Genomic DNA, 14,760 nt, shown 5'->3' with positions numbered 1-14,760 from the left:
AGAGAGAAAGAAACTAAAGCAAGCTAGTAGAAGGGTTAAAAAAAACTTTCATCCTTTTATTTTTATTTTTTTAAAGATTTTTTTATGAGAGAAGTTATTTTTTTTTTAAGATTTTATTTATTTATTTGACAGAGAGAGACAGCAAGAGAGGGAACACAAGCATGGGGGGTGGGAGAGGGAGAAGCAGGCTCCCCGCTGAGCAGGGAGCCCGATGTGGGGCTTGATCCCAGGACCCTGAGATCATGACCTGAGCCGAAGGCAGATGCCCAACGAGTGAGCCACCCAGGCGCCCCAAAACTTTTATCCTTTTAAAGCTAAAAGGAATTATAAAGAACACCTAATCCAGAACTTTAATTTTGTCCATAACTGAGGTCTGAAGAGCAACTTTCCCGAGGTCACATGATAACTTTATTATTTTTAGTTGTAGTTTAAAATATATATATACAAGTATAAATTCTCTGTAGAAAAATTAAATATTCCACATTAACTGGAATTTTTAAAAGCCCACATGGAAAAGAGCCATTCAATATTTTGGTGTGTATTAATTCTACATTTTTTGAGAGAAAGAAAAAGAAAGAGAAAGAGAGGTTGGGGGAAGGGATGAACAAATAGAAAACATATTCACAGAAGACTGGCATCATACTGACCATAGCGCTTTGTAAATCCTTAACACAGTATTTTTCTATATCCATAAGTAGACGTAACTTTTTAAAAAAATTATTAACTGGAGGAAGCAATCAACTGTTCTTTTTGTAATCTTTTTATACTGATAAATTTTAAACAACAAACATTTAAAATTGTGCAAATGAGCACAACAGTAATGGTGGGAATAATAATATAATACTTTAAAAAGATGTGAACACTGCCATAGGTCTAATAATGAGACTATACATACACATATATATCCTCAATTTTTACACACACATAAAACAAAAAGTATGAATTTAAAGATCTCTAAAGTTCCTCTGAACCTCTAAAATTTTATGATTCTGTACATATTTTATACATCTTTCTGTAGTTTTTCTTAAGACTTCCCATAATAACTATTTTTAAATACATTTAAAAAGAAAGCTTATTCCTACTTCATTCAAGAACAGTTTTGTTTCATACACAGTGCTGTGGAAGGTTTTAATTTACATAAGCATATTGAATGCTTACAGCAACCCTGCAATGTAGATAACATGAAAATTAAGTTAATTTGTTCAATATCCCACAGCTGGTAAGTAGAGGGGACAGAATTAGGCTCCTGGTCACATGTTCCCAAAGATTCTCTTCATTTCATCAAATTGCCGTCCTTAATATACTCACTGAGACATTTATTAAGCATCTATTGTAACAACAGCAGGATTACTATACTAGATAAATATCCATTTAAAAAGACTGAGGAAATGCACACTGAGACTGATAGATAGAGACTGATCTCCTACTGGTGGGAACACTGAACCTATGTAGGACAACAAATAAGGAAATAGGTTAATGAAAAACAAACCTAATTTTAAAAGTGAGTGATGGAAAAACAAATCGGTCTGAGTTTAGAACAATGGGAATTGGCTAAGAGCTGAATGCAAAATTTTCTACCTTTTTGTTTTTTAATCAATTTGTATTTTGGTTTGGTTTTGTGGCCCACTTAAGAGAGATAGTTCGTAATAATTTCATGCTGTTTGAATACTAACAATAAGAAGTATTTCCTATCATTTTGGAATAGTTTTTAAATTTTCCGTGAAACTTAAAGAGAAATGACACAGATTTTACAAACAAATTTTAGCTCACTTGGAAGAAGGTTTCTAAATCAATAATCAGAAGTTTTTGCTACTACCATTATATAATTCACTGAAAGGGTAAAGAGGTTATTTCCGTAAATATTTGAAAATGGGGAAGACTGTTAACAAATTGTATTTTAACACAAAATATTAATATCCTACTTTGTTTTAAGTGTGATACACATTCAATCAACTGAACATTCACTCAAAAGATTCATTTCAGACTTTCTCTGTTCAAGTCCACAGGAATACAAATAAGGCTACTGATTGAGATGTGGTCCCTAGCCTCATGGAAAGAGATGATCCTGGCGTGGCATTCTATTTAAATAAATTTAGTTCCCCTTGGAAAATATCTGTGTATATCAATATGTGTATTTAGGATTACAAAAGAAATAATGCTACTTATGTGTTCCACCAGAGGTTTACAAATGATTTTCAATATGCTTTACCATGTTGGTTAAGTGATATCAAGATGGTTAAGTGATATATACTGAAACCTTGAAAAACAATCAAAGCTAGTTACTCTGTGCTCCTGAAAAAAAATAAGATGACATTTCTTTGAATTTGGCACTCATATTTTTGGACCTACTTTTATTTCTATTGCCAACCTCTGCTTCAGCCCCAACCTGATGCAGGAGGAACGAAGAGTGAGGATTCATTAAAAATCTTTAAAGATACTTGCAGCCTGAGATGATGAAAGCTAAGACATAAAACAACAACCATCTGATGTGCTGGTGTGCCTCCAGATTACCCAAGGTGGATGCTTAAGTAAAGACTGTCGGAGTCCTCTCTGAGAGATTTAATTCCACAGGTTTAGTTGGCACTCAAGAACTTGTGTTTTTAGATAGGATACATTTTGAGAAACATGATTTCCAGAATTATCATCATTGCAGAGTTAGGGTTCCTATTTTCCCTTCTACCTTGGTCATTCTCAAAAGTGCCAGAAATATTACCATTTGTTTCGATATTTCTGAAGTGAAACTATACGCTGATCTCCACAGGACGTATTTTGAAACAATAGACACCCATGTTTCTGCCCCTTTCCCACTAGACAGAGAGATGAAGGGATAGGTACCAAAGGTAGACAGAGATAGTAGATCCAACCCCCCATTTACCTAATATACATTAAAGAAAGCAGGCGTTTTACCTGCAAATCAGAAAGTAATTCAAGTGTTTTAACCTTTTCCATATCTGAGACACACTTCGAAATTCTGTCCTAAAAAAATCAAAAGAAGAAAGCTACCATTGAAAGAAACTCCCAATAAAGTTTCTAGAAGATTTTAGTTATTAACGACAGTAGTTAGCATTTTAGTTATTAATGACAGTGGTTAGCTTACCTGCCATCCCTCTGAGCAGCACCACCTTCTGTTACTGTCTTGACAAATATTCCCAGCTTTTCAAGTCCGGCATCTGCTCCAACACCCATTCCAATAATGCTTATACCAAGTCCTTCCTCATCTATGAAAAAGGGAAAAACAATGCAACAACCATAAGTTTTACACTAGCCCACAATTAGCTGGTGAGACCTCTTTTTTGCTTTTAGTTTTGTTCTTTATGGACTATATGACAGGCTTATCTTGGCAGAATATTTTTTTCTATGCTGGGGAGTAAAGATGTTAAATAAGATCCCCTCAAAAGGCTTGAGAGTTTAATCTCATTTTATTACTGCAGTTGGCTATTTATTTGTGACCCCAAGAAAAAAATAATAATTTGATCATGGAGTAAATCAATCTTCCTTAAAACACAGCCTCTCTAAATAATATATTTTAAACACAAAAGCATACATGCCAAAACACATATATATTATTTTAAATGAATGTGATCATAATGTATCTAAAATTTCCCCTTCATTTATGTGGTCTTTGCTTTTTTGGTTCATATCCCCATTCATGTTTAATAAGGTGGCATGTGTCTTTCAGTACTTTCTTCAGTCCTACTATATAAGCATATAAAAGTAGCAACAGCTACAATATATATGTATATATGCATAAATATAAATATACACACATATATGTATATGTGTGTATATACAATGGCTCATTTTTCCTTCCTATTTGCTTTATACAAATAAGATCGCATTAAACCTAGTTCTCTCTGCGGCTTACTTTCCTAATTCAATGATACCTCATGGATATCAACTTACATAGCCCTAAATCACTTCTAATGATTGCATAATATTGCATGGTGAGATGGTATCATAACTTATCCAATCACTTCTCTACTGACAGGCATTCATTTTTGTGTCCATGTTCCTCACCCGATGAACAACACTGACAAATACACTTTTAAATTCATTTACAATAATGTGTTTATCCATATTTCCATGAACATATGTATTTTAACATCAATGAAATAAAAGATACACTATTTCAGATTCCACATTTTTTGGTCAACACTGAAAGTTATTTTCTGATAGCCTCAGAGTCTTTGGAACCATGTTGTATGAGCTGCATAAAAAACAAGACACTCGCTGATCAGCAGTGAAGGGCTGTCTAAAGGAAAACTGGCTCATCTAGTCAGCAGAATGCTTGATGCTTTTAAGACTTTTTAGCAATAACATTTAATACACTAAGTATTCTTAATCAGTAATCTCTTGAATAGGGTTCATCTCATTGATTATTACTACTTGTCACCGACTTCTGCTTTAAGCGTTTCTAAGTACAATTTATAATCCTACATCTGTATTCTACATATGTTTAAAAACATGTCATTCGAAAAAAGTGTGATTTGTTTACTCAGTTGTGTGCTAAAGAGAGCTTCGTAGAGTGTTCTCCCCGGAAGAACTGTTCAATGTGATCCCCAGATGAGGGTACTTCCGCATTGATTTTAGGCATAGGCACCTCTCCAGCATGAGAACTTTAATGGTGACTACTGTACGAGTCATCAATGGAGAAGTTCTTTCATTCCTTGTATTTAGAATGTTCGCACACATGTGATTTCCCATATTTATTTCATTCTCATTGTTTCTCTGGTATAGATACTCAAGTTCATCCAGAGGTTTTCTCTGGTTAAAAATTTTCCAACATTTAGGGTTTCTCCCCAGAATGAGTTTTCTTGGGAAAAGAAAAGTTAGATCTGTGCTAAAGGCTCTTCCTCACTGGTCACATGTACAAAGTTTCTTCTCTCCCACAGGAATTGTCCTATGTGTATAGAAGGTTAGCTATATAGCTGAACTTCTGCCCACATTCATCATATTCCTAGAGTTTCCTGGTGTGGGAATCTATTCGTGTTGGTGAAAGGATGAATGATGACCCAAAGCCTTCCCAATGTTTACATACATGTAAGTGTTTCTCCCAGAGTGTTTGCTCTTGTGTCATTTAAGAGATGATCACTGTAGAATCGTCCACATTAAATAATGCCACAGGACTTCTCTCTCCTACATGAAATCTGGTATGTATTAAGCATTTAGCTGAATTCTTGTTCACATTCATCTTATTTACAGGAGTTTCTCTTCATTATGAATTACCACGTGTCAAGCCAATGTTGGGCTGTAAGGGAAACTTTCCCTTACTCAGTACACTCAAAGAGCTCCTTTCAAATGTGGATTCTTTGTACCACCATGCCATTAAGTAGTTGCTTCCTGCAAATATCCTGCATGAAAATCATATGTCTTCGTTTTTAAGTGCATTTTCCCTGCCTGGACTCAGGCTTTAGTAAAATTATCTTTCTTCCTGCCTTAGCAACCCTGTTGCTCTCACTGGAAAATCACTCAGATTTGCAGAGCTGAAAACCCAATTGTAGGAAAAGCGATAATAGCTTGAGCCATCCTCAATTCCAGTGCAGACTGCCTGCAAGACAAGATGATAACTGAAAGACAATTGAAGGAAGAATACAATCAACACACAGAAACCAATTGACTGATTGCATCTCTGTGAGATGTGTCAACAATGGGTGAATTCCAGAGCCATATCCTTGAAGGCCACTGATTCCTGTGACTGTCAAGAACCCGGCAGCCCCCTGGTCTTCCTCTGTCTAGCCCCTCCTAGGGACAGAAAAAGCACTAAGTAGGCAAAGCAGCCGGGAAACAGTGGAAAACACTGTGAGGCGGAGTTACCATGAAAGATGCTGTCACCACACTCTGGTGCTCAGAGCTTATCTTTTCTCTTAAGAAAAGAAGCTCATGTTGGCTTAGCATTTCCCTTATTGCTAGTGAGATTTGAGCTTGTATTCATGTGTCCTCTTTGGTAAATTGCCAATTTTTTCTACTGAGTTTTCCCTGTCTCTTTTCTCTTTTTAAGGTTCTTAGCATATTATACATATTAACTCCATGTCATTTATAATGAAGATGCCCCCCCCAATTTATTATTTATCTGTTGTCTTTGTTTGACAATATTGCCTTTAAAAGCTTAAAATTTTGGACTGATTGATTGGACCCTCTTTTCTTTTTTAACTTCTGCTTTTCCACTTTGGTTAAGCCCCGCCTCCAACATGCCTACAGGATTTATGTGGTCTTGTAAGTTTTTTGTCAAATACCTTTATTACTTTATTTTTAATATTTAATTATCTAATCCAGGTACAGTTGTTTTTTTATATGATATAATGCAAATGAAGGTGCCTAACTTTATATTCTTCCACACAGATGCCCAGTTACGCCAGAACACTTTGTAAAGCACCCTATTACCCTAAATTAGAATATCATACACGTCGTATATCAAATTCTCATGCATACTAACATCTTTCTCTGGATTTTCTACCTTGTTCCACTGATCAATTGCTATATGAATACAATTTGTTCTGATTATAGAGGCTTTACATTAAATTCAGATATTTAAGAAATTAAGACCTTTCACATTCTTTTTCATACTTCCCTTAGGTCTGTATTTTTCCATATAAAATTTAGTATTACATTATGCAATCCTCTCTCCCAATTCAACCCTGATGGCAGTTCTATTTGAACTCCATTAATTTTATATATTAATTTGTAGGTATTAGAGATGAAGAATAGAAGGGACTTTTCCATACTGAGTCTTTTCATCCAAGAATATGGTATATCCTTCTATTTGTTTACATCTTCTATCTGTCAAAGATGGATTTTCAACAGATAAATACTGTTTTTCTTAGTGATTAATAAGTATTTTGTTGTTTTTGTGCTATTGTAAATGAAATGTTCCCATTTTCACATTTATGTACTTAACGTAAATATAGAGAAAAAACGACTAATTTTCTTTCATGTATGTGACACCTGACCTCCTCTTACATATATAATCTTATCAATTCTAGTATTTTAAAATTAGAATCAGTTTGGCCTCTCATTATAGATTTCATATATATAATTATAATACATATCCTATAATAAAAATCATCAAAAGGTTACTTTTCATCTTTTGTTTTCTACTGTTTATACTATTTCATTTAAAGAGCATTCCAAATCAGATACCTGGTTTTAACTGAAATATTTCTAGTGTTTCCTCAATTTATTTATTTTTTTAAGTGTTTCCTCAATTTGAAAGTAAAAAGTCTCTGTTGGTATTATAATCTATAGTTCGTATCATATTTAGGTCTCTATACACTAACAACAAACTATCAGAAAGAGCAATTAAGAAAGCCTGGGTGGCTCAGTCGGTTAAGCATCTGACTGTTGATTTCGGCTCAGAGTCCGAAGATCAAGCCCTGCATTAGGCTCTGTGTTGGGTGCAAAGCCTGTTTAAGATTCTCTCTCCCCTTGTCCCTCTGCCCTTATTTCTCCATGTGCTCTCCCTCTCTCTCTAAAAATAAATAAATAAATCTTAAAAAAAAAGAGTTCCATTCACAATTCTATCAAAAAAGAGTAAAATACCTAGGAATTAACTTAACCAAGGAGGTGAAAGATCTGAAATTCTGAAAGCTGTAAGACACTGATGAAGGAAACTGAAGACACAAATAAGTGGAAAGATTGTCCATACTCAAGGATTCAAAGAATTAATATTATTAAAATGTCCATATGACCCAAAGCAATCTATCAATTCAATTTAATCTCTATCAAAATGCAATGACATTTTTCACAGAGATAGAACAAAGAATCCTAAAATTTGTATGGCACCACAAAAAAACTCCAAATAGCTAAAGCAAACTTGAGAACGAACAAAGCTAGAAGCATAACACTTCCTGGTTTTAAACTGTATTACAAAACAGTATGGTACTGCCATAAAAACAGACACACAGATCAGTGGAATAGAATAGAGAGCTCTAAAATAAACTTATCATATTTGGTCAATTAATTTACGACAAAGAAGCCAAGAATATACCATAGGGAAAGGATGGCCACTTCAATAAATGGTGCTGGTAAAACTAGACAGACACATTAAAAAAAAAAAGAAAGAACAAAACTGGACCCCTATCTTACACCATACATAAAAATCAACTCAAAATGGATTAAAAAAACTTACATTTAAGACTTGAAACCATAAAACTCCTAAAATAAAACAGCAGGTAAGTCCCTTGACATCAGTCTTGGCAATGACTTTTTGGATTTCACACCAAAAGCAAAAATAAACAAGTGGGATTACATTAAACTAAAAAACTTCTGCACAGCAAAGGAAACCATTAACAGAATGAAAAGACAGCCTAGAAAATGGGAGAAAATATTTGATAAGAGGTTAATATCCAAAATATATAAAGAACTCATGCAACTCAACAGCAAAAAGCCAAATGTGATTTGATAGGCAGAGGAAGTGAATAGACATTTTTCCAAAGAAGACATGAAAAGATATTCAACATCACTCACCATCAGAGAAATGCAAATCAAAACCACAGTGAGAAATCACCTTATTAGAGTCAGAATGTTAGAATGGCTACCATCCAAAAAACAAGAGATAACAAGTGTTGGCAAGGATGCAGAATAAGGGGAACTCTTGTGCACTGTTGCTGTGAATGCAAAATGGTGCAGCCACTTTGGGGAAACAGGATGGAGGTTTCTCAAAAGATTACAAATAATTCTACTTCACTTGGCTCTTTTCTAGCTTAATTTTTCTAGTTTTAACTTTTTTTTGTGAAAAACACAAAAGAGTTCATGAAAACATTTATTTACAAAACACTGTGTTTAAAAATAAAATGAATATCCACATGCTAGCAAAGATACAGAACACTACCAATACCTGAAAAGCTCACTCTGCACCTCTCCCTGATACCATAACTCTCCCCTCGGTAACCACTATCCTAAATATCGTGCCAATCATGACCTCCATTTTTAAAACCACTTATTAAAACCACTTATTTGTGTATCTTTAAACGATATGCCATTGAATTTTTCCTGGCTTTGAAATTTAAATAAATGGAATTATACTGAATGGCTTCTTCTGTGATTTGCTTTTTATCCCCCTTCAATTTCATGTTTGTAAGAATCATACACACTGCTGCATGGAACTGAGGCTCCTTCATTTTACCCTTTTCTGTCGTTAATGAATATTTGGATTATTCTCATTTTTGCTATTATAAGCAATACAGTGGCCCACAGCCAAATCCCACAGCTGTTTTTGTATGGACTATAAGCTAGTAATGGTTTTTACATTTTAAATGAATGAAAAATATAAGTATCATTCTTACATCCTTTTTAACCTCAAATGAAAAGTGTCTCTTAATGGGAACAATTAGCCAGTCATGTCTGGCGTAATGACCGGTATTCTTTACATTTTTTTAATCCAAGTAATTTTATGCCCAAAAGTTACAGTTTTCAACTCTTTTCCCTCATCTTTGCTATTTAGAACAAGTTGTTCTTTGTTTCTTTTCCTCCTTGCTAATTGGGAAGTATGCAGGTCATGTGTTCTTTAGATCCTTAGATATCAGCAACTTTCCTTCTTTCACCAGAAGACAGGTAAATGCTCTCTGGGATGGATACAGGATTCTTGGATGTGTGAAATTTTATGTCTGCCTCCCACGTCCAGTGTTACAAATGAGAAATCTGATACTAGTCTAATAATGTTGCTTTGGCAAGTACCTTTGCTTCTTTGTTTGCTTTGATTTGAGTGTGGTATTTTGTAAAATTTATACTTTATGTTGAAGATGAGGACTTCTCCCAGGCTATGCCTAAATGCGGGGTGTTTTCCAAGTCGTCTCTCAATCAATTGGATAAGCCCTTCCAAATAGGAGGCTCAGGTCTTTTCTGAGCTCAGGAAAATTTCTTCCATGTTTTCTCTACTATGTCTCTCATCCTCTATGTCTTTTCCCCTTCTGTCACCTATAATTTATATTTTGGGTCTCTGTCATGATTTTTTGTGGATGTTTACTCTATCACTTAAGAATTAGTTCGGCTCATTTCTTATGCTTAACCTTCTAGATCACCAATTTGCGTCTCAACAATACCACCCTTTCCTCTTCAATTCCTCTACTGAAATTTCTAATTTTTTAAAATCAACGTTTTTTTGTTTGTTGATTGGCCTAAGAATGTCTTTTTAAAGCCATACTTGATATCCTCAGTTGATTTTTCATTTGCTTCTTTTTGTCATTCAAGCTGTCATCTGTTTGTTCTGCTTTTTTGTAAGGCTCTCTGAGATGTGATATTTCCCTGTTCACTCGGTCCCAGTCCATTCCCGGGTGCCCATCTTACAGGACGATAAACATGGCAGTCTCTGGTCCCATGGGTCCTCACTTCCCACTGCAGGCAGGCTGATTCCAAGAGGAGAAATCAAGAGGAAGCCCCTCTGCTCCCATTCTCCCTGCTCTCTCTTAGACCTCTCCCCTCAGAGAGGATTCCACTGTCTCCATTCCAAAATCCATAATCTAAAGGCCCAGCACTCCCCCATCTACTACATTCAGAGCCCAACCATGACCACTCTCCCTCCACCAAAAACGCAAACCCCCCCACTTCCACCTCCCCCCCAACCACCTGACCCCCCACTTCCACCTGCACTCACCAGCACCAGCCCTTCGCAAGAGTACCGACCAAACGTCAGGCCCCACCCACACCTCCCTACTCCCAGTCACCATCCCAGCCAACTAGAGCAGATGGCTTTTAGCTGGAAGTGGAAGGGAAGAAAGAGTCTTTCAGTCTACCATCTAAACAGAGCTCATATCAACTACTTTTGAAATTTAATAAAGAAATTAAATCCTCCAATAGAATTACCACTTTCTCCAACCCTTCCGGGGGGGGGGGGGGAGTCTACATGCAAAAAAAAAAAAAAAGGTCATTTTTGTGTTATTAAAATAGACATATAATGATATTACAAATGTTGTGGAGCTCATATACCTTTCTCTAGTTCCACTGGGAAAAGTTCCAGCTTTTCTACACGCTTTTCAAGTTCATACTCGGCAGAAGCAGCCACAGGGTCCACTTCATCGTTCCTCCTGTCATAGTCTTCATTGGAGTATGTGCTGAAAACCTGTAGTAGGAGGTCAACAAGAAGATGATAATCCAGAAAGATGGCTTTCCTAATTAAAACAAAAAACCTGCTAAGTATGTAAAACTATATAAGTTAAAAATTTTGACCAATGAATTTCTTTGAAACAACTGTTTTATCTTTAAAATCAATGAAGAGGGTGCCTGGGTGGCTCAGTCATTAAGCGTCTGCTTCCAGCTCAGGTCATGATCCCAGGGTCCTGGGATCAAGTCCTGCATTGGGCTCGCTGCTCGGCGGGAAGCCTGCTTCTCCCTCTCCCACTCCCCCTGCTTGTGTTCCCTCTCTCGCTGTGGCTCTCTCTGTCAAATACATAAATGAAATCTTTAAAAAAATAAAAAAATAAAAAATAAAATCAGTGAAGATGTTAAGAATTAAGGAAAACTGAATCAGAATAAAAATAACTTACATTTTAAAATGTATGTCATTCTACCACTTTTAATAATCGGGGAGACAACAGTAGCCAGAGGATATATTATTTGAATAGCAAATAAATAAATAAGCAAATAAAAAGCAATATTCATTGCTTTTTATGGAATCAGAGTATATCATATTAGCTGCAATGCTCTGCTGGTTCCTGATGAAACTATGGTGAAGGACCTTGTTTACCTAAGCAAACACCCACACTGAATCCATTTCATGCCGTGACCTACACAAGCCCCAGGGTCATGGTGTGTTGGTACTATAATTATATTTCAATCACAGAATCACTGAAACTGACTTCTATACTGTACCGAGCTGCTCGCTTTGGTAGCACATATATACTGTACTGAGCTGCATAAGGCTCTCATCTGTCATCTCTTATTTAACCTGCATGTAGATCCATATTAGATTCTGATTGAGCCTTTCCATGAAATGGCTGTCAAAATATTGCTCAAGAGCTCTTTCTGACCTAAATCATTCAAAGGATTACAACTAAATATGGTCTTCAGATGTGTCCGTAAGAAACCTGATTGCCCTTCTTTCTGCTGAATTTGTTCTATTTGAAAAGTAACTGGAAACAGGTATACCACCCCTTACTTAATTCACGGAGGAATATCTAAAAGAAAGAAATGCATAATTCATCAAGTCCAATTAATATGTATAATAAAAACTGACATTTTTTATTAGATTTAATAAATATTAAGTATCTAAACGGTGCCTGAAAAAACTCTGTAATGTCCTCAAAATCTTAAAATCTAGGGGAAGTTTTTTTTAAATATACATAAGAAGCTATAATAAAAAAAGAAAGCAGAACAGAAGGACAGAGATGAAAGAAATCAAATCTATTGCCTATAAAGCTAGTCCTGCTGGTCCAGGTGCGTTTTACATTCTTATTATTGGAAAACTGGCAACTCTTGTATGCTATATATGGTAACCTATAAACCAGGAATATATGTTGTATACATTAAGAAGCAGATGTAGTATGGTATAAATTTATCAAAATCATGTCATTTATAATATTTGTGCCAGGATGAATACTGTTTTTCTTCCTGACTTTCAACATGTTTTCATGGCCTCAAGCCACTCATTTGGTCTCTACCACATTTCCCCACCATAATAAACATTACTGCATCCAAAGGCATATTTCTAAACTATAGGGTTTGTACCTTTCTCTATGTCAGACACTGTGCTGGACCTTAGAGAAGGTATGGTCTCAAGTAGCTCACAGCTTGGTAGGGACACAGAAATCAATGTAAACAAACACAGTATAATGTGATACCTGTTGTAACAGAAGAATATGCCAAGTAGTCTTTCTTACTTGCCTGAAAAAGGGAAGAATTTCACGAAGGGCAAAATATTTGAGCTGAATCTTAGAGAATAAACAAGAATTCGTGTATTTGAGTGTAGAAGAGATAGAACACACATTTCAAATATAAGATCTTAGACAAAAAAAATCCATATCTATATCCATATCTTTTAGAAAACACAGCTGAGTGGACAAGAAAGCAACATGCCTAGGGGAGCACACTTTAACAACACACAAAAAAAGTTAGCTGGATCTGGAACGTACATGTCCTGCAAATTATTGGCAGATATGACTGGAAATTATTCCACTGATGTTTGCTACTTGTCTACATCTGCTGAAGGTCCAAGAATATATATGTGACTGTAGAACAAAGATTTAATTGATATCCATGCTGGAACATAGCTCAATTTTGCTACCACAGAATAAGTGAATAAATAAATGTGTGTGTATACACATGCATGTGTACGTGTGTGTGTGTGTGTGTGTGTGTGTGTGTGTGTAAAATATAAGTATGGGAGAACTGTTTCAAATAAATTAACACCTTCCTGACTTTTTTCAGGATCCCAAAACACTCTGCTATCAATTGGGCTAGTTTATAAAGTTCATTTGGGGGTATCCTGAAACTAAATAAAACAAGTAACTGTATGACTCCATATTGGGAAATGGTGTTTTAAATAATTTTTGAGGCATCTAGCAATCAGAGGACTATATCACCATTTCATTCTGTAGAAAAGAAATAATGTAAGATACTTTTCATCTTCAGCTTGCTCATAGTCTGGTAAATTATGTGGGTACATAGGAAAAACCTATAAATAACTGAAAAAGAAAAGCCAGACTTCATTAGGTGCAGATTAAGCTATCATTTACTTGGAGAATCCAAAAGATTGAACATAAACAATATTAGAACCAGTAAGAGTTCCATAAAGTAACAAAAAAAATATTAAAAAACCCACAATAGTTTAGAAAGTATAACAGAAAAGGTCAGAAACACAAAATACCCAGGAATTACTAATTATAAATGTGCAAGGATACCCTTCTCTATAAAATTTAACTGAAAAATACAAAAAGCCCTAAATATGTATAATGGCATACTATGTTCCTGGATAAAATTCTTAATATTGTAAAGGCATCTACACTCCTAAATTACTGTAAACGTTAGCTTGCCCCAATTTAATTTATGAATACAGGGCAGTCAAAACCCCACTCAAATTTTTCATGGATAACAAACTGTTTGAAAAGAATAGGATGGAATCAGACCCTATAAGATATCAAACATACAATAAAACTTCATTTTTTAAGGCAATGTAGTTTGGGCCCTGAGGTATATCTATTTTTGGATTCTATTCTGTTCTGCTCCTCTACTTTTCTATTCAAATTAGTTAGGGTGATCTATTCAATAAATAGTAGGGAAAGAATGGAATATCTGTCTAAAAAAATCCTATTTCATATCAATAACAAAAGTAAAATTTCAATTGGTTAAGAACAAAAAAAATTATAAATTTTAAAAGTGCTAAAGAAGATATGGGACAATGTTTAATCAGCTAAATAGGATGTTCCTACAAAGCCATAGATCCTAGAAATCTTAAATGAATAAGCTATGTGATTAAAATTCAATGCTAAAAATTCCTAGGCAACAAAATATGCCATGATTAAATTCTAAGAAAAATCAAATATTAGGAGGAAAAATTGCTAAATATCAAGATGAAATATGAATATGTATAATATACAAAGAACTTTACCTCTTCAAAAAACTGCATGTGTAAGTAGGAAAAAGGAAATTAATTAGAACTCAACAAAGAAATATTAATGTTCACTAAATGATGTAAAGATGCTCAGCTTCATTAAAAATTAAGCACATGCAAGTACAAGGAAATACCAGGTATTCACCCATGGAATGGTTGAAAAAAAAAAAAAAAGACTGCAACATCTAGTGTTCGTGAGAATATAGGAAAAAGAATACTCT

The 14,760-nt window shown here is 35.0% G+C and overlaps 1 protein-coding gene across 6 annotated transcripts in view; it reads right to left on the bottom strand.

The window, feature by feature from the left end:
- The window catches only part of PPP1R9A (protein phosphatase 1 regulatory subunit 9A), a 308,016-nt gene that overhangs the window by 145,305 nt on the left and 147,951 nt on the right, over positions 1-14,760 (bottom strand). For all 6 annotated transcript variants that reach the window (XM_088018269.1, XM_088018270.1, XM_028119332.2 and 3 more), the window contains exons 2-3: positions 10,921-11,053; positions 3,098-3,218 (exon numbers count right to left, since the gene is read on the bottom strand). In XM_088018269.1, coding sequence (XP_087874395.1) covers positions 3,098-3,218; positions 10,921-11,053 — 254 coding nt within the window. The remainder of the gene's footprint in view (positions 1-3,097; positions 3,219-10,920; positions 11,054-14,760) is intronic.

This window comes from Eumetopias jubatus, unplaced genomic scaffold (genome assembly GCF_037043125.1).
Source record: "Eumetopias jubatus isolate StellerSeaLion01/CBP00866 unplaced genomic scaffold, mEumJub1_p1.0 scaffold_14, whole genome shotgun sequence".
Classification (NCBI taxonomy): Eukaryota; Metazoa; Chordata; class Mammalia; order Carnivora; family Otariidae; genus Eumetopias; species Eumetopias jubatus.
Note: the sequence above shows the minus strand (reverse complement) of the source record. Positions and strands in the feature narration are given on the sequence as shown.